Raw genomic sequence first — 26203 nt, forward strand, 5'->3', positions numbered from 1 at the left:
CTCGTACGCTGCGTAGGAAAGGACTTCAGACAACGTGAACTGACAGCGCTGCAGATTCCAGGGGCTCTGCGCCAGTTTATACCAGCGCAAGGTTTAGCTCCATGATTTTCTCCTCCCGGGATTACAGCCCTGCCTGCACCCTTGCTGCGAGGGGTTTCCGACCTCCGGCGCCCGGGCCCTTGTGGAGCCAGCTGACAACTCCGCTCCTCCATGGACTCTCTGGGCGGCCGCTGTTGCTCGTTCCTTGTTCCTGAGCTACGTGGCCAGGGCTGCTCGGCTTCACGTGGATTAACTGTGGAGACACTAGGACATCCCTCCTCTACAGACGGTGCAGTTTATCTGACAGGGCTGCAGTTGCTGCAATGCCCCTGTCAGGCCTGTGATACCAACACCACCCGCACATGCCTAGACAGCTTATTCTTTGGGGACCAAAGCCTTAAAATTTTGTAATTTGGTTGTACCTTATCTGTAGGAAATGTCTTGCCAGCTCAGAACCACTGTTATACATAACAGGATTCAGTGTATTTTAGTGCATATGTTTTCTTTGTAATATGACAGGAATAATTTTCAATTGTTTTTCTATTTGCTTAGCATGGCACACGTATTAAAGACACTCAACAGCTGGTTCTGGTGGGAGAATATCTGGATGCCTATCAATTGCTCTTGGGCGCATTTTGTAGACCGTGAGGGCCTTGTCTTTCCAAGACCACATCATTTATATGCCACGATACCGTATGCTTTTGTGCTGCTGATTATTCGATTCCTTGCTGAAAGGTAAGAAAGACGCATGCAATTTTATGCTACTGTTAATTCTCATTAATGCTAAAAATATTTGAATATCAAAGCATCTTTAAATCAGTAGTCAAATGTTTCCATAAAGAAGGATTAGCTGGGAGTTAGCTAAAAAGATCTAGTACTGATAATGTGGTGGGTGGAAAAATTAGGAAGTGTTTTCTTTATTAGGATCATGTGGCTGTGGGCCAGTCTGCAAGGCAAAAATTTCTATCAAGGTTTTTTTGGACCAACATTTTGATACTTCTAATTCTCTGTTTTTATCTAAATCTTCCCAAAACACCTGGTTTCCTTTTGCTTTGCTCTGTTGGTGAAAGGGTAAGGTTATTTATCCTCCAAGATGAACTTCTTTCCGTAGATGCTCTTCCAGAACCCTTGTGTGAGGCTGATAAATCCCAGGTGTGTGACTGTCACAAATCGCAGCATGCTGGAGGGATCTCCACATTCCATGTGGAGGTTTTAGGCAGCTCTAGCAATTCCAATTCCTGTTCTCTGTTTGGCACTGAAAGACGGATTGCTTCGCTTCCGCAGCTGGAGTCTTGAGGGACAGGCAGAGGTCGGCTCCACAGAAGAAAGCTGTGCACACATGAAGTTTTTCAGTGCTTTGACTTATTCATTTGTTTATTACTGCTTGAGTATTTTTTTTTCTGCTCTATGGAATGTGTTAGTGTGTTCTGATAATTATTTCAGGGTAGAATGAGGAAATTTGGAATGTCTTAAGTTAGACACAGCCAAGAGAGAGCCAGATAGGATCCTTCGTGATCAGAAGTAGCCTGGGTCGTGTGCTCGCAGCCTCACAATGTGGTTCCCAAAGAAGTGCCTGTCCAGCAGTGTCTCCTGCACTGCTGTTGGAGATGGCCGCTGCATGTGATTAGCCCATTAGCAAAGAAAGTGGATGAGGAAAACAAAATTGAATGAGGAAAAGTGACCGCTGCTCGGAGTAATGAGGGATCCATCGCGGATATCGGCGGGAAAGAGGCGGCTTCTTCAGGAAGGGCTGTCCAAGAGGCAGCTCCTGGGCTGCTCTGTGGCTCTCGGAGGCAGAAGGGGCAGAGACGAGAGCCTCAGAGGAGGCTGGGCCTGCGGCAGGACCCTGTGCAGCAGCGAGGACGCTGCTGCTGGGAGGAGGTACCTGGTGTTCGTCCTGCAGCCACGGGGAGGGAGCAGCTCTTCTTATGTCGCCCTCCTTAAGCCATTGCCTACGTACAGTCTGCCTCTGAGAACTGCAAGGGCGTAGAAAAAGGGCTTGATTCTTTTGTTTCACAGCGTTTTAGGACACACATTTAAGGCCTTGATTTTGCTTTTTGCAAAACTGCCAAGATGCTGCGGTTCCTGGTGGGGACTAGCTAGAGGAGAGTGGCTTTCTATCACAGTGCACATACATATCTACATGTCCTAAGGCAGATAGAAATATTTCAGATTTATTTTCTTCATCTCCTGGCATGAGAATAGTTAAGATTTTGTAACTGTGATGCATTTTAAAAAAAATTTTCCTCCTGTGTCTTTTCAGATTTATTGCTGTACCTCTAGCAAAAGCCTTAGGTATAAAGAACATAAGACGTGTGAAGCCACAGCCTAATCCTGTTTTAGAGAGTTATTTCCGGGAGTGCACAAAACATCCATCCCAAGTAAGGATCTTCATTCTTTTGAAGTAGTTCTGGATTTGGAAAATCCCAGATATTACTGTTTCAATCAGCTATCAGCAATGACGCCATGGGATGAGTTCCAGCTGATTGACAGATAACTTAATTTATTTGGGTTTATGTTGCTGTCCTGCTGACACGGTATATGGCATCCAAAATAGAAAATGTATATTTTTAAGATGCTTAATTTTCTGGCACGCTGTTCTAGCTTATACTGTTAATATTATTTCCAATGAAGATCAGTGCTCCATCTATAACTCATTCTGCCTGGGGAAAACATCAGCTGACATCTGTTGTTGGAAAGTGATACCATATTTCTTGCAAGCAATAATATTGGCACACTGGAATGGAGGCCTTCTGATCTGTTATGCTGCTGCATACTTAATCCTGGCTTATATAAGAGAGCAAAGCAAACAATCTTTCCATTACCTTGCTGTTGATTTCTAAATTTGAACCAAAAAAAAAAAACCTAACATTTACCATCTAAGAAAATGAAGCAACCTGATTGTTGATGGGAAACAGATACCGTGCGATGAACACACGCTCGAAAAATTCTCCTAAGTAACTGGAAATACCAAGCAATTGCAGCATTCCTACACAATTTTGGGGAAGAAATATGTGTTTTCTAATAATGAGGGTTATTGCCTGGGACTTCTGCTTTCTGCCTCTCCCCCTGCCACGCTCCTGCTGCAACTTGGGCCTGACGTGGTCAGGAGGAGATGGACTCGTGTCCCTGAGCGAGCTCCTCTCTCCTGGCCAAGGGTCCCGCTTGTTTTGTGTCCCTCCTTCTGTGAGGACAGCGGGGTGATGCCTGGTGGCACTTCTCCCTATCACACAGTAGCTCCTACCTTGCTTCTACGCTAGTGTCTCACCTGCAATACTAATTTAAATATAATTTAATAATTAATTTAAATTAGGTAAGACATTACACAATACCAACGTGTTATATGTGGCACTTGACAAAATCCTCCCCAGCTAAATCTCTTGCTTAGCAGTAAAAGTTTCATCCTTGAAATGATCAGAGGTCACTGGAAAGAAAATAGCAGTCTTTAGGCCTGTACATTTCAAGCTCTATTTATCAAAATTAATTTGTGCCATGAAAATCCATGACTTCTGTGAATATCACTTGAAAACTAAAGCAGGAAGCCAGCAAGGTAAACCCTCACAGAGAGTTAATGTTAGTAATATTTTAAGATGCAGACCTCAGAACAATGTGAAGCCAATCTATGACATGCAAAATAAATGAAGATGAGGTCTGGGTAGATGCTGTTGCTAACATTATTCCTTTCTTACTTTTTTTTAGTCAGAGATTCAAGGTCTGGCCAAGAAGTGTAATTGTACAGTCCATTTTGTGGAAAAGTGGTTCAGGAGGCGGCGAAACCTCGAGATCCCAACAGTGCTTCGGAAATTCCGGGAGGCTTTGTAAGAGGAGGAAGCTTCTTTCTTGTTTGTGGGTTTGTTAGTTTTGAAAAGAAACGATCGAGGTCCTTAAGTGCCTGGCATAAGCCGGGGCTCAATTCCACAAAGCTTGGCCTATCCAACTGGGATTTTCATTTTGTGCATGCACAAGCGTTTTGAAATGATCTGCTAATGTTTCATTAATGCAGTGACTTCAAGTACTAGGTTAACAGTTTCTCCTCTTTCTTAAAGATGGAAAAAAAACCTCTCCAAAATGCTTTACTGTTTTCTTTGCTGTGCAATAGTGGATTTATTCATATGACCGTGCCGTGCAGCACTTAATGAAAATATGCAGAGCACAGGAAAACACGTGCCAAGAACTGTAGAGGAAGAAAAATGCGTGTTCACCCTTGTTCAGTTATGTCATCTATGCTGTCATCTCGGGCTGCTCTTGTGTATGCAGGAGTTGGTTCAAAAGCAGAAATCAAGGCATCCTGACTGGATGGTGGAGGGCCCAGCTTGGGCACTACGTATCCATATGGGACATTTACTCAAATATGCTAACATGAAAAGGCCATTGATTATAATGCATATTAAAAGTGTTTCAAAACCTCCCACATATAATCAAAAAACAGAAAAACATTCAAGAGTCTGATTTTTATTTTTATTTATTTATTTATTTATTTAACTATTTAACTATTCCAACATTATCTAAAATGTAGAAACTCCAAATTCTTAACCGGACAGGATTTTACTGGTAAAAGCTTTTAACATAACACTTCATAATGTCCTGTGTATTTGGGTTTTGACTAATATAACTATATTGGCAAAAATTCACCTGGTTATAATACTTTACCTCTTTTAGAATGGGTTATTTTAAGCACAGGAAAGAGGGTTAAAAGTACAGCCACAAAGCTCCAAGCTGAGTGCTTCATCAAGGTTATTCTCAGTGTGAATCAATACAGCAATGATTTTGTGATGTCCTCAGTTGGGCATAAATCCAGTCAACAGCAGTAGCTGTGACACTCTGAAGCCTGAGCGAGTTGAGTGAACCCTGTTGGCAAACTGACATCCACGGGGGAGGTTGTTGTTGTTTTGTGGATCAGTTAACCTTGTTTTGCAAGCAGCAATAAGATTTCCTGCTACCTAAACATGACCTGCCTGCCAGGGATGTGTGGCTGCAGTCATACGTGGCAAAGACTGACATTAAAACTAGCTTGGTGGCCTGAGTGAGAAAGAAGCCAACAGGTTTCTCTTGTGCAATTTGTGAACCTTGCTCTGCTCTTTGTCAGGGAGTTTAATTGGATATAATTTTCAAGGCAATAAATGGGGAACAGAATTATTCCACCTTAATAGTCAATGTTATGAGTATTAGGACATTTTGAAAGCCTGGAATCTCCAACATCACTTTTCTGAATCACAAGAGAATCTGATGAGCCAGATCTAAAGCATACTTAAGCTATTACTGCTCTCAGTTAAGCAACATTGGGGTTTGGAAAGTCATTTGCATGAAACCTTCCCTGCCTTAGAGGACTTACCAGCCATTAGCTTCATCCACTAGATGCTGTTTGTTAGCCTCAGTTTATTAGAAAAGATTCCTGAAACTAAATCAGAAGAATCCTTTTACAGAGTTGTTCAGCACCCTCCCTAGTGGACGCATTTTGAGATAAAAAGCCATTTGCCAGGTAAAATTTGGTGAATTTGGATGAACTTTTCTTCAGTTTTGTTCACCAAATTCATAAAGAACCTTGGCTAACTGCAAAATGAGATAGTGCTGTGGCAGGCTTGCATGTGTCATGGGTTCATCTGAAGCAAATTAAGCACCAGGTGTTTAATGCTAAGCTTGGGCAATATTATCTTTGTGGGGCTGGGGACTAATGTTCCAGTCCTGTAAGGTGCTCTGTGCTTTGGATCTCCTATGGAAACCCCTTAAGCAAAAGCCTAGCACTGAACTCAGGATTGGTCTCATTGTGTCCCCTAGACTGCTTGTACCTGCCCTACCCCAAATTTGAGCACACGTGAGGCCAAATCACCCCGCACAGAGGCAGTCCCACGGCTAGGACATTATTTTCCTGTGTCCTTGGTGAACCCTGAGCCAGGCACTGCTTGCTGGTTCCACCCTTCCCTTCCATTTGCTCTGCTAATTTTTGCCGGGCACCTTTAAAATTTTCTGTCTGCACCAAGGTGTTATGAATGGTTTGTTTTCATATGATCCAAGGAAAGATACCTTCAGGTATAATGATAGTTTATTACTATTTTATCTACTGGCAATTTAATAATTTTCCTGGTTTCCACCGCAGGCATAAAACACATTTCCTTGTCTAGCCTCTGCCATTCCACGTCCTCATTCTTTGCTTGTTTGTTTTCCCTTTAAAATGCAAGCTGCCTCTTTGCACATCCCTTTCTTTGGCCTGGGACACTCGCCTGCAGGGAGTGCAGGGCTCGGGAAGGTGGAGCTGCCCTCACCAGACAGACTCTCATCTTGTCCTCTCCAACAGCACTTCATTAACGTTTGCCAAACACCATAATCATCATTTTTATGCATCTCCCAGCCCATTAGTACTAGCTAAAGTGGTGTCCTTGCGAAGACTTGCTCTCCCCCTTTTTAGCAAACGGGTTTTCCCAGAGGCGCTTCGCTGCCTTTTGGGACCTCTCCTCCTCCAAGGCCGTCCCAGGGGCTCCAGGTTGGTGCAAGTCCCTCCACCATCAGCACGTGCAGGAGGGCAGCGATTTCCTCCTGATCCTGGAGAGCCGCCCTGGGAAAGGTTGGGCTCGTGGCTGCCAAGCAGAGGGGTGGAAAGGCAGGAGTCTTCCTCACCTGCGGAGGAAGGCTTGGGAAGGCTCCGGCAGTCCCGGCCGCACCCAGTCCCGGGGACAGTTCCTCCCACGCCGACTCCGGCGTCCTCACAATGCTGATTGCTGGCTCCAAATCACAGCATCCTCTGACATCTACAAGTAACCACGTCGCTTTGGTTTCTAAGATACACAGGAACTTTTTTTTTCCCTTTCTTTTTTGTTTTTTTTTTTGTTTTTCCCCCATTACCAGACCAGTAATGAAAACTTCAGAGTTTTATCCACCTTGAAGGATGTTCATTTAAACTCCAAAAAGCTAAGATCAGGCTTACCCAAATGCTGCCCAGCCCGGTCAAATGTTGAGGCTTACCGCTAATTCAGAGCTCTAGTAACAGATAAACTCAGCCCATGGTCATTGTGAAAGTTTCAGAGGGCTCCCCTGTTTTTAACAACGGGTATTAAGAGAAATCAAGAGAAATTAACTCGGCAATTAAAGCAAGTTGATGCTAGTGCTTGCAGTGCTCATCAGAGGTGTTGGGATTTGAAAGCATGAACCACCCGGCTGGAAGGTCTTCTGGAGCTGGGAGATGTTCTTGAATAGCTGAAAAAGATTCCTGCAGCAGGGAAGGTTGGTGCTATCAAACACTAATAAATTCCCTGAACACCAGATCTACATTTGCTATGGCTGTTCTCGTGATCAGCTCATTTCTGGCTCAAAGTTTACTGGAAAAAATACAACCAAGATATCCCTACTGTAATAACATAGAATTATGTACTTTTTTTTTTGGCAATTAGTCAAAATAGAAGTGTTTAGATATTAATAATACAGATAAAGTTAACAGATAACTACACATAATACAGAATGTGAGAACATGTTAATGTGATATACAATGATTTGCTGTAGTTCTGGCTTAGGGGGATACTTATAAAGAAGAAATAATGTGCTTATTCTTTTCTTTTTTAATTTTGCAGCTGGCGATTCTCATTTTATCTTGGAACATCCATTGCTGGACTTATATGTCTATATGATGTAAGTTCTAGAACTATTTCAGGTCCATTGAAAGACTTAGTAGCATCAGTGGCTCTTGGATTCAAATCTCCAAGTGTCAGTCTATATGATAGCCTGTCGTTTGCATTTAGGTTTTGCTTGATTTTTTTCATTTTTTTAATTTTCTCTTAAACTTCTGCGATAAAAAATAATTTGTGAGCAATCAGCATTTTTAAGGAAGGCTGTAGGAAGTCGCAGGGACAGTTTTACAACGTGCCTTATTAACACCTATGCATTGCACTGTGCAGGGCGGGCTGTGGGCTTTCTGTTGTTATTTTATTATTTTTACGAGACTTTTCTGGCAGCTCTTTTTGTGGTCCCAGCAGCAGTGTGTTTTGCACCTCCCTCTTGAGGAGTTTCTCCCAACTTCTGACTCAGCAGCCGCGAGCGAGAGCTCCCGGTGTCCGGGGGTGTCCCCAGGGCTCCCGAGCGACTCGGAGCACGTCCGCGTTCCTGGGGCTCTTCTCCAAGCGCTGCTCATCCGCCGAAGCAGGGGCGTGCAGGGCTGGTAAACACCATGCAATCTGATTGCTGTGGCAACGTATCTTGAGTAATTACAGTAATAAGACACACGCCCACTGTTTCGGATGATGAAATGATGAACTGGAACGCTTCAGGTGTCCTGAAAAGAAGCCAGAAAGCTGGGACCGATATAATAAATCCGAGCTGTAAGATGCCTAGAGAAACTGGTGGAGAAAAAGTTATTGAGAATATAACATTTCAGCCTGCTTCAGTTAGCAAATTTTTGAGTATTGAGGATTCTGAGTTAAGATGACTTATTGTTGCTCAGCTGGCTGGTGTCTGACTCGTCTGTCTTCCCCCAGAAACCGTGGTTTTACGACATATGGCTGACGTGGGTTGGCTATCCGTTTCAGGTGAGCTCTCTGGCGTTCCTGGTCTTTCCCGGTTGAAAGGGATGATCCAAGAGGCGCTTCTCCCTTGCGGCGGGTGCCACCTCAGGAGGTGCAGTGCCAAAGCGGGGCCACCCGCGGTGCCTCCCGCCGGCTGCTGCAGGACGTCGCCACGGCCCTGCTCTGCTGCGGGCAGCCCCCATCCCAGATCCAGGCGCCCACAGCACTTGCTATGTGCGTTACGGGTTCCAGTGCAAAAGCCCCTCCAAGCAAACTGCCTTCTCTCTCCAGGTGCAGATTTCGTGTCCCCTTTTAGCTTCCCTCCTGCTCTTACCGATCTGCATCCCATCACACCACCTTCTCCTTACTCCTTTCCTAGGCAGGAGCCAAAAAAAACAAATCTTGCCTTCCAGCTTTTTCTCTCCCAGCTCCTCTTGTGGGAGCTGATAACTAGAGCTACCCGCTGCCGCCTTGGCACAGTATAGAACCAGGTGGGCAGCCGAGCTCATGTTAATGCAGCCTCTAGCCCTCTTGTTCCCTCAGCAGATCCATAGGATTTTAGTGTAAGGAGTGACATCCTAGTAATGAGGTGCGTGAATGCTTAAAATGCTAATTATTCATTGAAATGAAGGGCTTCGTTTATTTGCGGTTGTTGTAATTAAATGCAGAGGCATCGTGTGTGGAGCTCGCTGAAAAAAGGCATGTGAAATTTGGAGGTGGGAGAGGAACTGCAGAAACTGAGAGTTTGGTCTGAGTAAAGGTTAAAATATTTGGCTCTTGGAACATCCTCCTTAATGAAGCCCAGAACATGGATTTAGTTAGCTTAATTTTTTTAAACAAGACTCAGCAGAGGAGCAGAGGAAAAAAAAAGAGAGAGAAGGAAAAAATAAGTAGTTTCATTTGGCATTCACCTTGTGCTATTCTCTGTGTCAGCTGTGTTTTTCTTCTTTGCAGACTATGCTGCCATCCCAGTATTGGTACTATATGGCTGAGATCAGTTTTTACTTGTCTCTCTTATTCACGCTTGGGATCGACAACAGAAGGAAGGCAAGTGGGCATGCTTGATAGTGGCTAGAATCTCTGTTTCTAAGGAGAAATAATAATAATAATAAAAAAAAACCACTCCCAAACTGAAGTTTTATAGGAATAACTCCTGTCCTGACACCGGATTTGCTGCAGCCACTTGAGGGCAGCATCAGCCCATCCTGGCACCGCTGCACACATCTGTGCACCCCTGGCTGCCAGGCCACCTTCCCCGTGCTGGGCTGAGCAGGAGAAGCCTTGCTGGTCACTGCACCCCGGGGACACCCTCAGGGTCTGTCATTGCTTCGTTTTACCTCTTTCCTTCTCTTCTTCGCAGGATTTTCTGGCTCACATCGTTCATCACTTTGCAGCCATTGGGTTAATGAGTTTCTCCTGGTGTGGCAATTATCTGCGTATTGGGACACTTGTGATTTTTCTGCACGATACCGCAGATTTCTGGCTTGAGGTAACCCTGCCCCTTATCTTTTGTTTTTAATAATATTTATTTATTTATTTATTTATTACTACCCAGGTTATATTTAGTGTTGCTTTAATCTCTTTGCCCTAAGTCCAATAAGTTCCCTCTCTGACCCCATAGAGATGCAGCTTCACACAGTCATAAACTGTGAGATAACAAAGAGCATGTAGATACGTTAGACTGGTATTGCATTATAGAATTGGTCATTAAAAAAAGGAGCTAACAGAAGTCCTGTAGTGCAAACTGGGGACTGGAAATACTTCTGCCTCTCTGGACTATCTGTGTTTCACTAGCTTGAGTTGGCTAGCCTGTCAACAGCTTATCGTGATACTAATTCTCAAGGAAATTTAGCAACCAAAAGTTTGGCTGCTTCTTCAAACTGTCCTAATTTTGTCAGCATTCATACAGCTGTGTTGGTCCAAGGATATAGCTGCATCACATAGTGCTGACTGGAGACACTATAACTGTGTCTGAATGCAGGCGCTGGCAGAAGAAAAGTTTCTCCTGTCTTCTCCATCCTTACACTAAATATCAGTTAAGAAATGCTTTAAGATTAAAAATCATCTTATTTTGCTGACAGATTCACCCTTGAGAAAGCTGCCTGATCCCATGCTGGCCAGGGTAATTCCTCAATGGAGCAGGGGAATTGCATGTTTCAGCTGGAAGGAAGCAGTAATTAGGGTCTTTCCCAGTGGGATGGAGACCTGGACAGGGGCCTGCAGTGCCCAGGGAGAGGAGGCAGTGGTTGTAGGAGGCTCTGTGGCATTGAGCTGCGAGTCCAGCTGCAATGGGCCACGGCAGCTCCAGGGCTGCTGGATGTGGCCGGGAGCCACTTCCCAATGTGCTACCAGATAGAGGGATGGACCTCTGTCTCCAAAAGCACTTTGTGTTTCCATAGCACTCTGGCACTCTGCTCGGAGAGCTGTTCTTTAGGTCTTTGATACAGTCCTTTCGTATAAGATGAAAGGAGAAATATAAACAAGGAATCTATTTTGATACTGTTTTATTAGCTATGAGTAAAATGATTGCTCTACATGTCAAACAGGGAGGACATTTTCTTCCTGCTTAGGTGGAAGATGACTTCTTGTTTATGAAAATACTGGAAAGGGGCTTATTTCACAGAATATTTGTAATACATTTGATGGTTTGTATTTAATACAGGCAGCCAAAATGTTTAATTATGCTCACTGGGAGAAAACCTGCAATACGCTCTTTATCATGTTTGCTATCACATTCTTCATCACAAGAATCATCCTGTTCCCCTGCTGGTAAGCAATATTTGATGTAGCCATAAGCTTTTATTTCATTCCCATTTCCAGTGAGAGGTAGTTATTGGTTGTGATGGAAAAAGAAAAGGAACTGATTTAAAGAGCAGAAGAGCTTTCGTTATTATTTATCTTAGTGGCCACCTAGAAGGGTGGATAAAAACTGCCATTTTTCTTTAAAGTAAAAATTTAATATAAGTAAAAATGTTTTAAAAAAAGAATCTTCTGAAGCTGTGCTACTTTATCAAAGGCTTTCACTTACTATTTAGCTTGTTTTTACAAACTGTAGTTAAACATTATGTACTGCTGTATTTCACAGAGAACTGAGCTACTTAATGAAATCACTGTCCTTTTCATTCCATCACTCTTCCTGTAGCTACAAAGTCAAACTACAGTGAAAGTTCTATATGGTTATATTTAATTTTTTGTAGTGCCTTCTTTTTACTAATTGGTGGCTCCGAGGTAGTAACCCGCCTCATTTACCTACACGAGGAGCGTTCAGAAAAGTTGAAGCAGTTAATCTATGAAGTCAGTGCACATAAATTAGAACTTATTAAATGCTCGTATGGCTTTGGAGTGCTGTGATTTTATCTGCTTTGGAGTATCCACACGGGTGCTTAGTGTGCTTAATGCTTAACATGTTTAGCTTTCAAAAAGTGTTTAATGTGTTTCACATTCACCATTTTGCTGATTTGCTCTAGCTTGCCTCCGTGCCCCTCCCTGCATGGGGACAAATCCTTAGAGACTCAAGCTGGTTAAGTTAATAGTTCTGAACATTGATCAACACAAGGTTTTAATTTCCTGAAGTATTCTCTTTCAGAAATGCTGATGTCTTTTACTCTCTTGTTATTTTTTGATTAATTACACAAGTGATCCCAAATCATTTTGCTTCACTGAGTTTCTTTTTCTTGAGTTCTTGAGTCTGGAAACAAAACATGATAAGATTAAAGGGGCTCAGAAAAGCCCTGAATAATATCGAAGTGAAGGCTGAAGATGGACAAAACACATGGTGATTAACAAAGAGCTCGGCTCAAAAGCTTGTAGGAGTTTCTCTAGAGTGTGGATTTCAGATTAGAGAGTATTTGCATGAAAAGGACAGTAGAGACAAGCTCCAAGCTGCATCATATCCAGACCACACAGCTAAAGATGTAAAAACCTGGGATTTTTCTAGCCTTATTTAGAATGCTTTGATGCAAGACTCAAATTTCTTATCCTGTGAAGTCTATATTTAAATCATGATGTGTAATCTAGTTAGACCAAGGTTTGTTAATTAAGATACAGGGCTTTCTAATATTTTGTGGAAATAGTTAATCAGTTTGGAATGTGAAATTAGAAATGGTTATAAATAGCTCAGAGGAGAAATCTTGCACCGTAACAATGACCTTCCTCTTGTTTTGTTTTGTTTTTAGGATTCTTCGTGCCACACTGTATCAGCCTACATTCTATTCGACAACTCCTGTCATAGCATATTTTATATTCAATGGACAACTATTGATCCTTCAAGGCTTGCATTTATACTGGGGTTACTTAATTTTCAAGATTTTGAGAAAGGTCATGTACTCACAGGAGGTAAGCAATCTCATTTCAGCAGAAAATTATGTAGGATGCAGCCAGTAATAGCTTTAGCAGATTTACTCAGATTTCCTGAACTTTCAGGTCAGAATTTTAGATAGTGATCTACAAAGTATAGATATGTTCAGCTGTTCTTTCTACCTCCTGTTGTCGTGTTGTCACATAGAAGCTCATAGATCAGGATGCCAGAACTTTGGCTAGAGCCTTTTATCGGTATCTGATGACTTGCTCTCATATGTAAATGGCAGTCCTGAAAACTGCACCCCAAAGATGCTACGGAACTCAAAATCCTGTGTTCAAATAACAGAAACTATTCCTCAATGGATCTTCTGTGAACACTACAAAAAAATGAGATGACAGACAAAATTTTTAATGCTACGGAAAACCCCAGATGTGTATAAATTTGCATTCAGCTCTACATTCTCTTTTCAGATTAAGAAAACCAGCCAGGTTACGTATCTGTTATTCTACTGGCCAATCTCAGCTGTGTTTGATAGGGTTTCTTGGTTTTTACAAGCCTAATAAAAATAGACAACCACATAGCATAGAGATCCAATGTCTCCCTTAAAAGAAGACTACATTTGCAAACTCAACCCATGTGAGGCAGCACACAGTTCAACGTAAGGGACAAATCTGCAGGAGAAATGGCTTGCTCCAATAAATGTGTCCTTTTTTCCATGTTGCTTAGTGCTCTCAGATTAATTACAAAGTCATTTTTGGCCAGGTTTATCAAGTGCCGTCAAGTGTTTTGCCTCTTCTTGTTTTCCCTTTAGGTTGTGGCTTTGCCTCTGTGCTGAACTGGAGTGTGTATCTGTGTTTCACATATTTCACTATAATTTGGCAGAATTTCTGTTTGACATCTGTTTTAGCTCATTGCTGTCAAAATATCAGCTGTCAGGGCGTTTTGTCAAAAGTAGCTCCATTGACCAACATTGTCAATGGAAGAGACATCCTAATTGTCTTTAACATCCGATCTTGTAAGATGGCACTGAAGATGCAATTTTTTGAGAAATAAACATCTTTCTTTCAGAAAAAGGAGTTAAAAAAGAAGACAGAAATGCAGCTGCTGGCATTGAAGATATTAGGTTGGCTATGGTACAGGGAGATTTGTACTCCATGTGGAAGTAGGACCTTGGATGTGGAAATTCCACAGGAAGCACACACAGATCTATGGGAGAACCTGGTATGGCAAGGAATATGATTAGAACAAGGCCATAGCTCAGAAAGAGGAAGAAAGCCAATTCCATGTGAATCACAAACCTGTAGATGCCTGGAAAAATTTTCCACCATAACTGAAAAGTCAAGGGTAGGGGCAAGTAGAGACAGCACAAAATACCATGAAATTGGGAGGGGCATCGATTCTGTACCCAAGGAGTGCGCGTTCACTGTATGCAGAGCCTGCAATAACAGTGAACCTTTTCCCAGGGCTGTTTTTTGAGGAAATCAGGAGGGAGCTCCTGCCTGCTTTGCAGCTGAGGAGGAGGAGGGCATTGGCATCGTTTCCTCTCCGCGCTGGTTGAGGTTATGAGCATGCAGTGCGAGGAGGCCTCAGGTACAGTGGCAGAGGACGTTATGCGGCCGGCTACAAAAGGCCATTCTGCCCCGCTTGCCCCTAGGCCTTTGTAAGGGGCAGAAGCCCTTTATTTTGAGATGAGCACTTTTATTTCGTATTAGTCATTGCTAAGAATGGAAAAGCATGGAGCCTGCATCCTTGCCGTGGCTTTTTGATTCCTTACGCAGCTCTCCACGAAGGCGGTTTCCAAATACCGTTTTCGCAGCGGCAGCAGCCGCGGCGCGCGCCCTTCTCGGCGTGCATGACTTCAGCTGGCTCGCGGGTGCAGCCTGGTTTCCACAGCAGTGGCAAACTTGGCTGTGAAAGCAGCCAGCGCCTCCAGAGCCGTCCGGGCAGCGCCGAGGAGAAGGGTGTTTGCGAGGCAGCCTTTTTACACACCACATTTACTGCACACACGCTGCACACAAATAGCTGCCGCTATTTTAGCGGAATACCAGTAAACCATCGCCTTCCTGCTGGGAGGGTTTTGTTTCTGTGCCGAGGCTGTAAAGCTTCCATTCAGAAAACAGGCAAATTTTGACTTTTTTTTTTTTCTTGAAGCAACAGTTAGCTACTTCAGATGGAAAAACAAAGTCATGATGTAACTGGGAATAGGGCCTGATGTTGTCGTTTAACTGTGTGAGCCCTGCAGGAGCTCCGAGCGCAGCGCGGGCGCAGGGGACGTTGCAGCGCCCTGAGCCGCGGGTGGCGGCAGCTCCTTGGGGACGGTGGCTGCGGCGCGGCCACCAGCAGCTCCTCGTCCTGCCAAGAGGCCGGGCTCTTCCCCGTTGTGCCCTTCTGGCCCTGTCATCCAACTGTGGGAAAGTCAATGGCCTTTGAAGCCTTTTTCTCCCTGGGAAGGGCTGTTGTCCCTCGCTGGGAGAGCCCAGCTCTCCAGCGAGCCCTGGACGCCCAGAAAGCTGCACCGGGGCCGTCCCCTCCGCTCAGCACCAACGGCAGGGAAGCTGTTGTGCTCTCCCTGGGATAACTGCTCAGCTGGAACCAAGACCAGCTTGGACTGAAAACCTTGCAACCTCCCTCCTCCCCAAAACCGCAGCCAGAGGCAAACAAAAACAAGGCAGGAGGAGAAGATGGGAGGAGAGCCTCTTGCTCCGTCCCTCTGTGTCGCATTTCCTCGGGTCTGTGCAGGTCCCTGCACTATGGAAATCTGTTGCCACAAGCTGAGTGACACCTACGACCACTTTGCTTTTAGTCTGGATACTTTATTTTGTTTGGGGGGGAAATTTGAGGGACCAGAAGCATTGCAAATTTTCCATGCAAAGAGGAAGAGCAATTTTCCTTTGCTCTTCCGCACAATATATATTAAAAAATACCTGAATAAGGTAAGTCACGAGTTGGCTCCTTCCTCCCAGGCCGTTGCATGATGCTCTTTAGGGTGCTCACGTCTAAGAAAAGTCCTTCAAGGTCAGACCTGGAGCCATTTATCTCAGGCCGGTTGTGCTGCAAGAGGAGCAAGGACATTTCTCAGTGTAATTTCTTTTCAAGCCAGGTCAGGCGCTCGCAGCGTTAAGCTGCTGGCTGCCATCTTGATGTGCAAGGCCCTTCGTTGCTAGGAGACTCCGTGTGTTTCTGTAATATTGTTCAATTACATGGTTAAATTGCCCACTTGCATCGGGTTTCAAGCACCCCTGAAACATGTCTAGTCATCATGTCTGCACATATGAGAATATTTTAGGAAAATTGAAAAAACATATAGAGAAGTATGTACATATGCACTGATTTAAAATATCTCGCCAGGAAAATCCCATGGAGATGAAACGTTGTATTTCCAAGGTCAGAAAGAGGGAGCGAATGACAGCAGCTTATAGCCACATTATTATGGCAAATTAAGATGTAAAAATATATGTTAAAACCATTACTCACCAAGTTAAGGTTTTGAGACAGCGGGGCTTTAAATCTTGAAATATATGTGTAAGTTGTAGGAAATGGGCATGATGTCCACATGACTCAGATACTTTAGGGCTGATGCAAAGTCCATCCATGGCAGAAGGTAACAGCAGATTTTAGCAGTGCCGTAATGTTACCGGGGGGGTGTTTTCTTGCTGCTTTTGCTCTCCTAATGGTTTTCTTGCCCTCAGACTGTCTTGAAGCAAGACAACGAGCTTCTTCCTGATGCTGACTATGATTTAGGAGTCAGCAGCCACCTCTTTAACTCACCTTGGTTATTTCCTTTCTCTGGAGCAGAAAATACCCCGGGGTCCTGCAGCTCATGCTTTTGCATTTGTCATTTGCTTTCAAAAACTGGTGGGCCTGCCCCCCATGTTCGTAAGAATCCTTTGATATTTGTACTCAGTAAACACAGGGATTTTTCAAGACTTTGTGCACGTCCATGCCCATGGTGTATTCATTCCTTACTTGGCCCAATCTCCCAAGGGATCAGGGGAGTTAGTGTTCAGAGAATGACTAATGATGGAGTATGGATGGCTGGAAATGATAAGAAAATACTACTTTAGAGTTGGAATGATGGCTGTGACGTATTTGCTATGATACTTTGGCCCCTTCTAGTACTCAGTCTTTCACTTCGGCATTTTATTTTGTCTGAAGATTGTTCTTGTACTGTCATAACTACCTTTCTTTTTTATTATTTTTCTTTCCTTTGAGCTTATTTCCTGATAGCGTAATGCCAGTACAGGCCGGTGTCCGGAGCGGTGCGAACCTGCTGGGTCCCCGTTATTGCGGGCCGGGGGCTCTTGGCTCCCCCAGGAGAGCTGGGGCTGCGGCGCTCGCCCCGGCGCTGCCTCTCTCCCTGAGCAGCACCATAGCTTGGGCTGCTCAATCCGAGACAGAAATCTGGGCTCTGCGCTATGGGGAGCAACCCGGGTGGCACGAAGGCAGAACAGCCTCCAAGAGGATCGCGTTTAGAGCTCTGGATTCAGCCCGGGCTTTGTGCGCTGGAGTTGCTGCTGCTCGGTGTGCCCGCGGGCACCAGGGCATCCCAGGCTGAGGGCTCCCAGCTGACAACCCCGGATTTTTAATTTCGGCCGCGAAGGGTCGTCGCCAGCCCCCGTCATGCCCAACGCGGAGCTGCCGGGCACTGGGATGTGAAAATGGAAGCGCGAAATGAAATAAAGGAAATGTATGTGCAGTTCTGGCGTGCACAGCACTTGACTCCTAAAAAGTCAGACTTGCAGCTGCTTTTTTTTTCTTTTTCTTTTTTTTTAAGCAATAGAAACTCTTTTCAGGACATTTGCAATCAGAACATGAAGGTTAATGAAGCTGACCCATCTGGCAGCATGCCGTTCCGCGGGAGTCGCGCAGAGGGCAGCATTTCCCTTCCCACAGTTGAGATGGGCAAGTTTGTCCCATCCATTCTTGCTAAGCCGGCCGCGTGCCCGTGGCCAGCAGGATACCCACGCAACGGCCCCGGGAGCTGAGCTTGTCTTAATGCCGAGTAGTCCTCTGAAAAGCAATGATGTATTTTAGAGAATAATGACAATCTAATGGGCTACTCTTTTAGTGACCGTGAGGGACATTGTTGGAAAGCTTCCACGGCAGATTTTGGAGTGACTTTCTAGACTGGCAAAAACTAGTGCTCATCGATGCTAAACTTTGGCATCTGAGCTACCTGGTTAAAACTTTAGCATGGAATGAGATCAGTCTGGAGTGGCAGGGGTCACCTTTCCGCCGTTCTAAAGGAAAACCTGTTGTGGAGAAGCTGAATTTGTTGATTCTCAGTGGACAAATATTGTAGTATATTTGTCTCACGAGGATGGCTTATTAGGGGAGCAAAATAGGACAAATGAAAGTTTTCCCTCGTAGAGATGAAAACCAGTCTATCTGGGAGCCTTCCCAGTCGATTCCAATTATTGCCTTTGGGACAGCAGCTTTTTAATAGCCTGGAGATGGGAGCTGGCCAGCGCAGGCAGCAGCGTGAAGGCTCGTGCCCTAGTAAAGGGAAATTACTTCCTGTTATGACTTTCTTTCATCTGCATATTTCCCATTCTGCTCCAGCAATCTCGTTAAGCCCAGAGCCTGGCTGCATGTCCCGCTTCATCCTGCCAAATTCCTCTGGGGGAGGAGGGGGAAGAGGCAGGCAGGAGAGAGCATGAAGGGATGTGAGGGGGGTTGGCCGCTATTCAGAGCACTAGGCAACAAGAAAGGCCTTGGGGGCACCCCGGGGTGCTGGGGGGCCCTGCTGCTGCGGGGGGTTGGAGTAGGGCTGGTTGGATTGGGCTCAGCAGGGAAAGGCTCCCAGGCCAGCACAGTGTGTGGAGGTGCAAGAGGGGAGCGCAGGGGTGTCCTCTGGCTGCCTGTGCCGCAACCAGCGCCCTGCTCTGTGCCCCAGCAAGGGGGGCTGCATGGGAGCACCTGCAGGAGCGGTGAGGACCGCTGGGATCACTGTGGAGGAGGGAGCTGTTGGGAAAGGGAGGAAATGGAATTCCCGAGCGGCTGGAACGGGTGGGCTGACACCAAGGTGCGGGATAGGTGGGAGCTGCCACCGGGAGCCCTTCCCCGGCCGTGCCCGGCACACACGGGACCCTGCCGGAGCAGGCTCAGCCTCCGGCCGTATTCCAGCAAACGCTGGAATATCCCAACAAACGGGGCACGTGGAGGCTGCCTCTGCTCTTAGCCATGCCATAAACGGGGCTTCACGCACTGCGTACAAAATCGTTTAGTTAGTCTGATGTTCCCAAAGGTGCCTAGCGCAGATAAAAGACAGATGCTGGTCAAGGCTTTGCTTTCCAATGCACTGATTTGCCTTGCTGTCCACTGAAGGGCATTTGCTGACAGTTCTTCTGGCTTCCCTTGTTAACTGCTCGTATCTTCTAGTTTTCTGGCAGGCTATTTATGAAATGTTCCATTTGCTGCTGGGTTTATATGCATGCCCTACATACGTACTATAAACATATATGACCTATAATATATTTTTATACTTATATATATATATAAATAGTGTATTTATTTTGCCAATTGCCAAAAATCAGTCCACAGAGCAAAGCCTCGGCCTGCTACAAAACTTTCTGATTCCTCCGTTTACTGCTTCCAGAGCAGCAGATGGGGTGAGTGGTAAAGCTGCATTCGGAGCAGCGCTGCCGAGGTTGGCACTGCGAGTTTGGGCAGGACGAGCAATTCTCAGAATTTCGGAGGGATTCCCAGGACTGCAACCTGTTGAATCAAGGCTTTTTGTAGAGGAAGAGATATGTCTGAATTACCATCAGGTAGTTTAAGTTGGCAAAGGAAATGGTTCAATCTTGTATTTAAAGAAAACGTGTTTGCCTGGGTAGATCTGAGAGTGCTCCATCATTCCTAGTACGTGAGAATGAGGCAGGAAATCCTAAACGTAGCAGCCTTTATGCTGAAACACTCTTAAAGCTTTTAACAGGGACAGCACGCTATAAAGTTCACATCACCCCCAAAAAAAAGTCTCTTTTGGCCATCCACTATCTCTTCCTCCATAATTTTGATGTCTTGCCAATATTTATGACCAACAAAGGATTACAGTAAGAGAGTTAAATACCTTCTAACCTTTGAAGAAGTCACCTGGAAAGCGAAGGATTAAATGTAGGGACCGTGAGCACAAAACGTAGGGCACAAGCAGAGGGGCTGCCTTGGGTCCCGGCTGCGTTTGCTGCGGGCAGCGCGTGGGGCCCGGAGGCCTCGCCTGGCTTTAGCCACCCAAAACCCGTGTCGTGCCCAAGGTAAAGGCTCCCTCCCCACCGAGGGCCTGGAGTGTCCTTAGGGCACAGCGTTGCCACCTCCCCTGGGCCGGCAGGTCACCCTCTGGGGCCACCTCTTTTCTCTTGGTTCCAGAGAGCTCCTAGGTGACCTTGGGCAGCTGCCAATTATTGACTTGAAAGTTAGCTTGAAATTTTGCTGCGTGTGGGTAAACCTTTAGAGACATCATGTGTGGGACAGAATGCCTCCTAGTAATGAAAGCAGAGCAATGAGGGCCTTATATCCACCCGACATAGAGAAGTATCTCCTTTTGCCCGTTTTATGCTTGCGGTGTCAGGCTGCATTCTCAGTGCTCTACAGCTTCTGTGAGCACGTTGGTAGCAGTTACGGTGCTCCCAGCATTCAGCCCAAGGGCAGCATCACTCCCTGCTAAGCTAGAAAAGCGTGAGTGCCTGATCATCTGTTTTGTAGCCAAAAAACATTTATAAGGACTGAAATTGCATGTTCTGATAAAGGCTCATAGCACTGGACTCCTTGGCTTAATGCAGGTTCTGTCCTAGGGTAACAAGAAGTTCACTATACAGAACAGCATCAAATGCTTATTATACTGCTCTTTGTTTCTTTGCCAACTGTGGATTTAAAATTGGAATAATTCAAAAAGCAGTGGGACATTATGACTCACTCGGTACCTCCTGGGCTTTTGACATTATCGTAAAGCCTCGTACACTGGAGTGCAAGGTTTAGCCAGTGGATTTCAATAACACAGCCAGCAGACTTTATTGAAACCACAGAGCACTTGATTAACTGTAAACAATGATTTATTTCTTCTGAACAGTCAAGGTATTACAGCTCCAGTTACAGATGTGTTGTGCTGAGTGATAATGCAAGTGATATTTGCTGAGATTAAATTTATTCCTTCGGTTGAAATCAGGGCCGTATTCTAGCAGTGACACCGAGTTTTATGAGGTTACACTTTTCAATATTTGTGGAATTAGTGTGACTTCTTTTGTCTTTCACACATCTTCTTTGAGTGCCCTTGGAAGATTCCCAATGGGAAGCTTGGGGAATGGATATTCCATAGAAGGAAGAGATTGAATAGAAGGAGTTTTGGCCACAACATGTCCAGCATAATTAGTCTAGAGAGCCTGCATCTCCATTTAAAAGCTGCAGAAAGCAGAGGCTCACAGCACATCTCCCACTGCAGACTGACATTATTTATGCTGTGCGTATAGGCTAAAAAGGGAAATATATTTTCTGAAAGAATCTTCCAGGCTGAAAATTCAGAACAGTTTGCTTGAATCCAAATGTATACTACTTAGTCTCCCCAGGAAAGTAAAGACATATTAAGTCATATGTCTGCTGAGTTGAATTATTCATGTTGAACTAAACATGTTGAACTCAGAGGTTCATCAACTTTATAGTACTGTTTGTTAGAAAATTACCCCCCTTCTATCTCTTTGGACTCACTTTTTATTATCTCTGCTGTTTATTATCTCCTTTAGTTGAGTCAGTGATTGCTGACCTGGCTAATAGCTTTCATCTTTGTACTGCAGGCCGTTCCCATATGTGCAGGTGCTGTGGAATTTATTGACTTTGCATTGAAAAATCAGGACCTATTCTCAAAGTAGAGTTAAGGTATAAGACTTAGAACATTCTGCTTGTAGTGGAAGATACCTTTAAGTGTAGGGCTAGGTTTTGTATTTGACTAAGCAAGTATTGAAGGAAACTTCTGAGGAGGATGGTGGATTTCCCTTCCCTTCATGTCCTCGTCCACGATGTGGGTGCCTTCCCGTGCAAGGCGTGCATGTGAGCATGGTTATGGATGTGTGCAGGGTATGGATGTTAGCCTTGCACCACGACGAGCACAACTGAGGCACTTCTCATGTTATGCAAGAGCTCAGACTGGATAATGAAACTTTGAGGGGGATGAGGACACACTTCAGCCTGCAAATAATTCACTTACATCTCTCCCGTTCTTGTTTTCCTTTTTTTTTCTTTTGATGAGAATTTGGTGAGAAAAGAGGTCATTCTTTTCCTTAGATGAACAGATTAGATGTCAGTCTCGTGTCGGCAAAAATAGGGAACAGATTCAGCAGAAATCAATGTTGTTAAGGTATTGCACATTTGATTTAATCAGGCCCTTCCTCCCTGCTGAAGCTCCTTTACTGTTCTTGAATGACACTGACTGCAGTAAAACACAAGCAGCCAAAGCTACCTTAACAAAATCAGTTCATTTACCTAAAAGCGGCCGACGGAGCAGCAGGTGGAAGGGTTAAACAAAAGGAAAAAAGATTATAAGAGTTTGCGGCTTTGGCCTCACTACAAATGGCTCCTTGCAGACTTTATAGCATTAGTGTTGCTTCTCATAAACCTCGAAACCATTCATCCACTTAGAAAGATTAAATTGGTTAGTCATCCAGAACATAAAATATAGACATCCATTTTGTCTGTTACCCTAAACCTTCTGAAGTATCATAAATGCAGCTGGTACCACTAAACCAAGGGATCGAGAATTAATGACTGCTTCAGTTGTTGCATTTACAATTTTCCAGCTTTTGTGTTTTTGATAGTGTAATCATCTGTCATGGCTCAGGGACAGTAAGAGCAGAGTCTTTGGTTTGGAAAGCAGATCTATAATATATGACGTGCAGAGGTCACAGAAAACATCTTGGCATCAGAGCAGGGAAAAACCCTACAAGCGTCGTATTATTTGTCATTCTTAGAAGGTCAAAGCTAGCAGAGACACAAACTTACAATATCTTCATATATTTGTAATAGTCTATTGTAAACAGCTTGCAAGGACAGACTTGTTTTGTTTTCTGGTTACAGATGAAGCTACTGCTGTTTAAGGGCAGCCCTGTCTTCACGTCTGTGGCATTTGACTCACTTAAACAAGTTGCAAGGATTTTTTTCAGGGCACTTAGGCACAAAGCAGATTCCTGATTAGAAAGATGACAAAAGTTTAGATTTGATTCAGCAGGATTCCCTCTAGATCAGTATCAGGATTTCAGAAGTAGTGCTCTGTCCCAAAATTCAGCGGATTTGCTCTGCAGTGGTTGCTTGAGATCTCAAAGAAATTCAACAGCTGCTGCTTTGAAATATGTAAGACATTATCTCAAATAAGGAGATTTGTTGTGTCATGGACAGTAACACTCACGTGTTTTAGAACTACTGCAGATAGTGCCTTTTCTCAGAGCATGGAGCTTGGCAGCATTAAAACTGGGAGTCCAACTCTGTGTGAGCTGCGATCCGAAACAGCGGCGCATCCCGGCAGGGAACGGGAGCTGCTGCCTCCCGTCAGCCACGACTCGGAGCGAGACTGGGCCTGGCTGCCCTCGGCACGGGCTGGGCTGGACACGGGCAGCCCTGCGGGGCAGAGTGGGGATTCGGAATGAGCCGGGGGCTTGGGATGAGCCGGGGGCTCGGGATGAGCTAGGGATTCGGGATGAGCCCCGGCGGCCCCTGCAGCCAGCCGGCTGCCAGGCCCTCCGCAGGGCTTGACCTGCATTTCTGAATCAATTCTGGTGGCAAAAGAAGTGGCCTCCCAAAACGCTGCTCCTCGACAAAATACAAATCAGAACAAACGGGAGCGAGAGGGGTGATCTGAAACAGGCAGAGCCTCATAAATTGTTTGTGTGGGAAAGGCTGTCTGTCCTTTTCTCTATGTGATGGCATGCCAAGTTTATTTTACAGTATTTACAGTAAGATTTGTTTGTTTTGATACCCTTTATATATTGTTAGGGAAAATGCAAAAGAAAAGATCCAGGAAGTTTATAATTTCTGATGAGACAGAGTTTAGCTTTAGTTTTCTTTCTAGCCCTATACATCTTGCTGGAAATGTAATATATGAAAGGGATATGAGATTGCAATTGCATGAGTTAATTATTGAGCGGTCATTTATTTTCTCTGTATAAATGTGGTGCTGAAGGAAGACCCAGAATAGGTGCAATTGTCAGAGCATTCGGAGCACGGATACAGGTGGGCAGGGACAACACGGGTTTCTCGTGTCAGCACCAGCCAGGGCACTGGCTCCTGGAGCAGGGAGCTGTGCAGCCTGTGCTGCCTCATTTAAGTCCAGGCAGATGACAAGGAAATAAATTTTCGAGCAAAGGAGTTGTTGCCAGCATGGCTGGAGGGGGATGAGCTCTGGAGGGGACGTGTTTTAAGAGGAAAAGCCTCAGGTCACCCTTAGCTGATGGTAGAAACAGCATCCTGGAGCCCAGACACCCTTGCACTGCGAAAAGCCACCGCAGACCTGCAGAATTCAGTGTCTGAGCGCTCGCACCGCCCTTACCTGCCCGTTTAACTGTGGGAGTTGCCATTAACAAACTAGACACCCGTGTGCCAGCGGGTGAATTGTCATCCCAGCGTGAGGAGCCCACTTTTGAGTCCCAGCCTAGTGGGAAGATGAAAACCTTGAGATGATGGAGGGGCAGTGGCTGTTGCCCAAGTCTCCAGTGCAAGAACTAGCGAGTGTCCTGCTGGCTGGTGCTGAGCTCAAGCAGGAGGATGGTGCTCTCTGCGCCCGGGAGCGCTGTGTGTGCTCCAAGTCTGCGTGGACCTAGGGAAGACTGGACAAGTCACTAGAAGAGAAAGCCACTGGGGCTGCTAAACACATAGGAAGCCCTTCTGGCTCAGGAAGCAGCTAGAGGTGGGGAAAGTTTCTTTTGTGCCTCCTTTCGTCTCCATTCCGCTTAGGCAGAAGGAAGCGTTGAAACCATTCCCAGTCCCTTACTGGATCATCCTGCCTTGAGTCCGTGCAGGACCCGTCGGCTGGTGCACGGAGTCACAGGGAGAGGCAGGGGCTGCTCTTCTAAGCTTGTTGCACTGAAAGAGAAATAGAAACTTTGGGGATGAAAGCCAAAGCCTTCCTTGTTTGAATTAAAAGCCTGGGAGCATTGTAGGGCCTGGATTATGGTAGGCCTTGAGAGATGAGAGAGCAGCGTTACGTTTTATTCACCGTTCTGCATAGCACAGAACTGTTCCACCTCCCTCAACCTTACTGATAAATATCTGTGTGGACACAGAACTGTTTTTGTGTGGCAGAAACATTCATTATCAACTGCCCTGTTTGACCCTTTGGGTATGAAGAATGAGGGCCAAGTACTGGAAGCTGGTCCTGTATAGCTGGGAAGGGATTTCCTCAAGGGCAGACTGTCCTTCTGGCCCCCTTTCCTTCCTGCTAGTGAAGCAACCGTCACCATCTCCTTGGCAATTCCCTTTGCAATTCCCCCTGGTACCAACCAGGGATACCAGGGATAACCCCAGGACCACAGGGAACGTGGCCTTCCCTTTGCAAATGTGCGTGTGACGTGCACACAGCAGGGCTGACACACAGCACGGGGCAGAGACGAGCATCGTGGGCTCAGGAAGCCTCTCGGAGCGATGCTGGGAGCTGCTGGCACAACCAGCCGCTGTTCACCTTACACCGGTCAGGCAGCCAGCCTCTCAAATCCTATGTTTTAGCCACTCTATTCCTCATAATTAGCATTTATACAATGCTCTTTTCATCTTCCCGGCCCTTCACAGTTGCTGCTCCCCCAGCACCCAGGGCTTGCTCACAGCTTTGCAAGCGGGAGCGGAAACAGGGAAGAAGAGGCCAAGTGCCTGGGCCAAGGTCACGGAGGAAGTTTCGTTGAAGAGTGTTGGGCTACACAAGATTAAAGTGCTGCTAGGTGGCCTTGGCTTGGATTCCAGCTCTGGCCTTCTTGGGAGGCGGCTTTGGGTGGCACTTCTGAGACCACAGAACCTGTAGGCCTTTTTGAGAGGTTTGCACTGCACTGATAGTAGCAGTCCTGGAATTTATGTGACACGGAATATGCTCACGGTGCCTCCTTCTCCGTAGGACTTGAAAGACGAGCGGAGTGATGAAGAGGAGGAAGATTCGGTTACGGATAACGAGGAGGAGTTCGCAAAGAACGGCACCAAGAACGGCTGTGGGTCGAGCAAACACCCTCTCCTGAACAGCAGCCACCACTAGCCGCCTCCTGCCTCACCTCCTGCTGGGGGTTCAGCTCTGTTTTCAACCCAACCTGCAGGATAAAACTTAAGTCAAAAGGCTTATGAGAGACTGTGATTGATTTATTGTTGGCTACTGGACCTGGAAAGAAGCCCAGTTTAGAGGGGTGGGAAAAATTGCATAACATGACAA

At 45.5% G+C, this 26203-nt stretch overlaps 1 protein-coding gene across 1 annotated transcript; it reads left to right on the plus strand.

Annotated features, from left to right (window-relative positions):
* Positions 1-424: 424 nt before the first annotated feature.
* Positions 425-26111, plus strand: CERS3 (ceramide synthase 3). The gene is made up of 11 exons (XM_088537289.1): positions 425-774; positions 2303-2420; positions 3739-3857; positions 7599-7656; positions 8499-8549; positions 9480-9572; positions 9886-10014; positions 11188-11294; positions 12701-12842; positions 22282-22296; positions 25898-26111. Exons 1-11 carry the CDS (start codon positions 593-595, stop codon positions 26030-26032), a joined length of 1149 nt encoding a protein of 382 aa, XP_088393415.1. The 5' UTR covers positions 425-592; the 3' UTR covers positions 26033-26111.
* The last annotated feature ends 92 nt before the right edge of the window (positions 26112-26203 follow it).

The sequence above is a fragment of the Tinamus guttatus genome, unplaced genomic scaffold (genome assembly GCF_059628265.1).
Source record: "Tinamus guttatus ecotype Peru unplaced genomic scaffold, ASM5962826v1 Tinamus_guttatus_pri_ptg000004l, whole genome shotgun sequence".
Taxonomy (NCBI): domain Eukaryota; kingdom Metazoa; phylum Chordata; class Aves; order Tinamiformes; family Tinamidae; genus Tinamus; species Tinamus guttatus.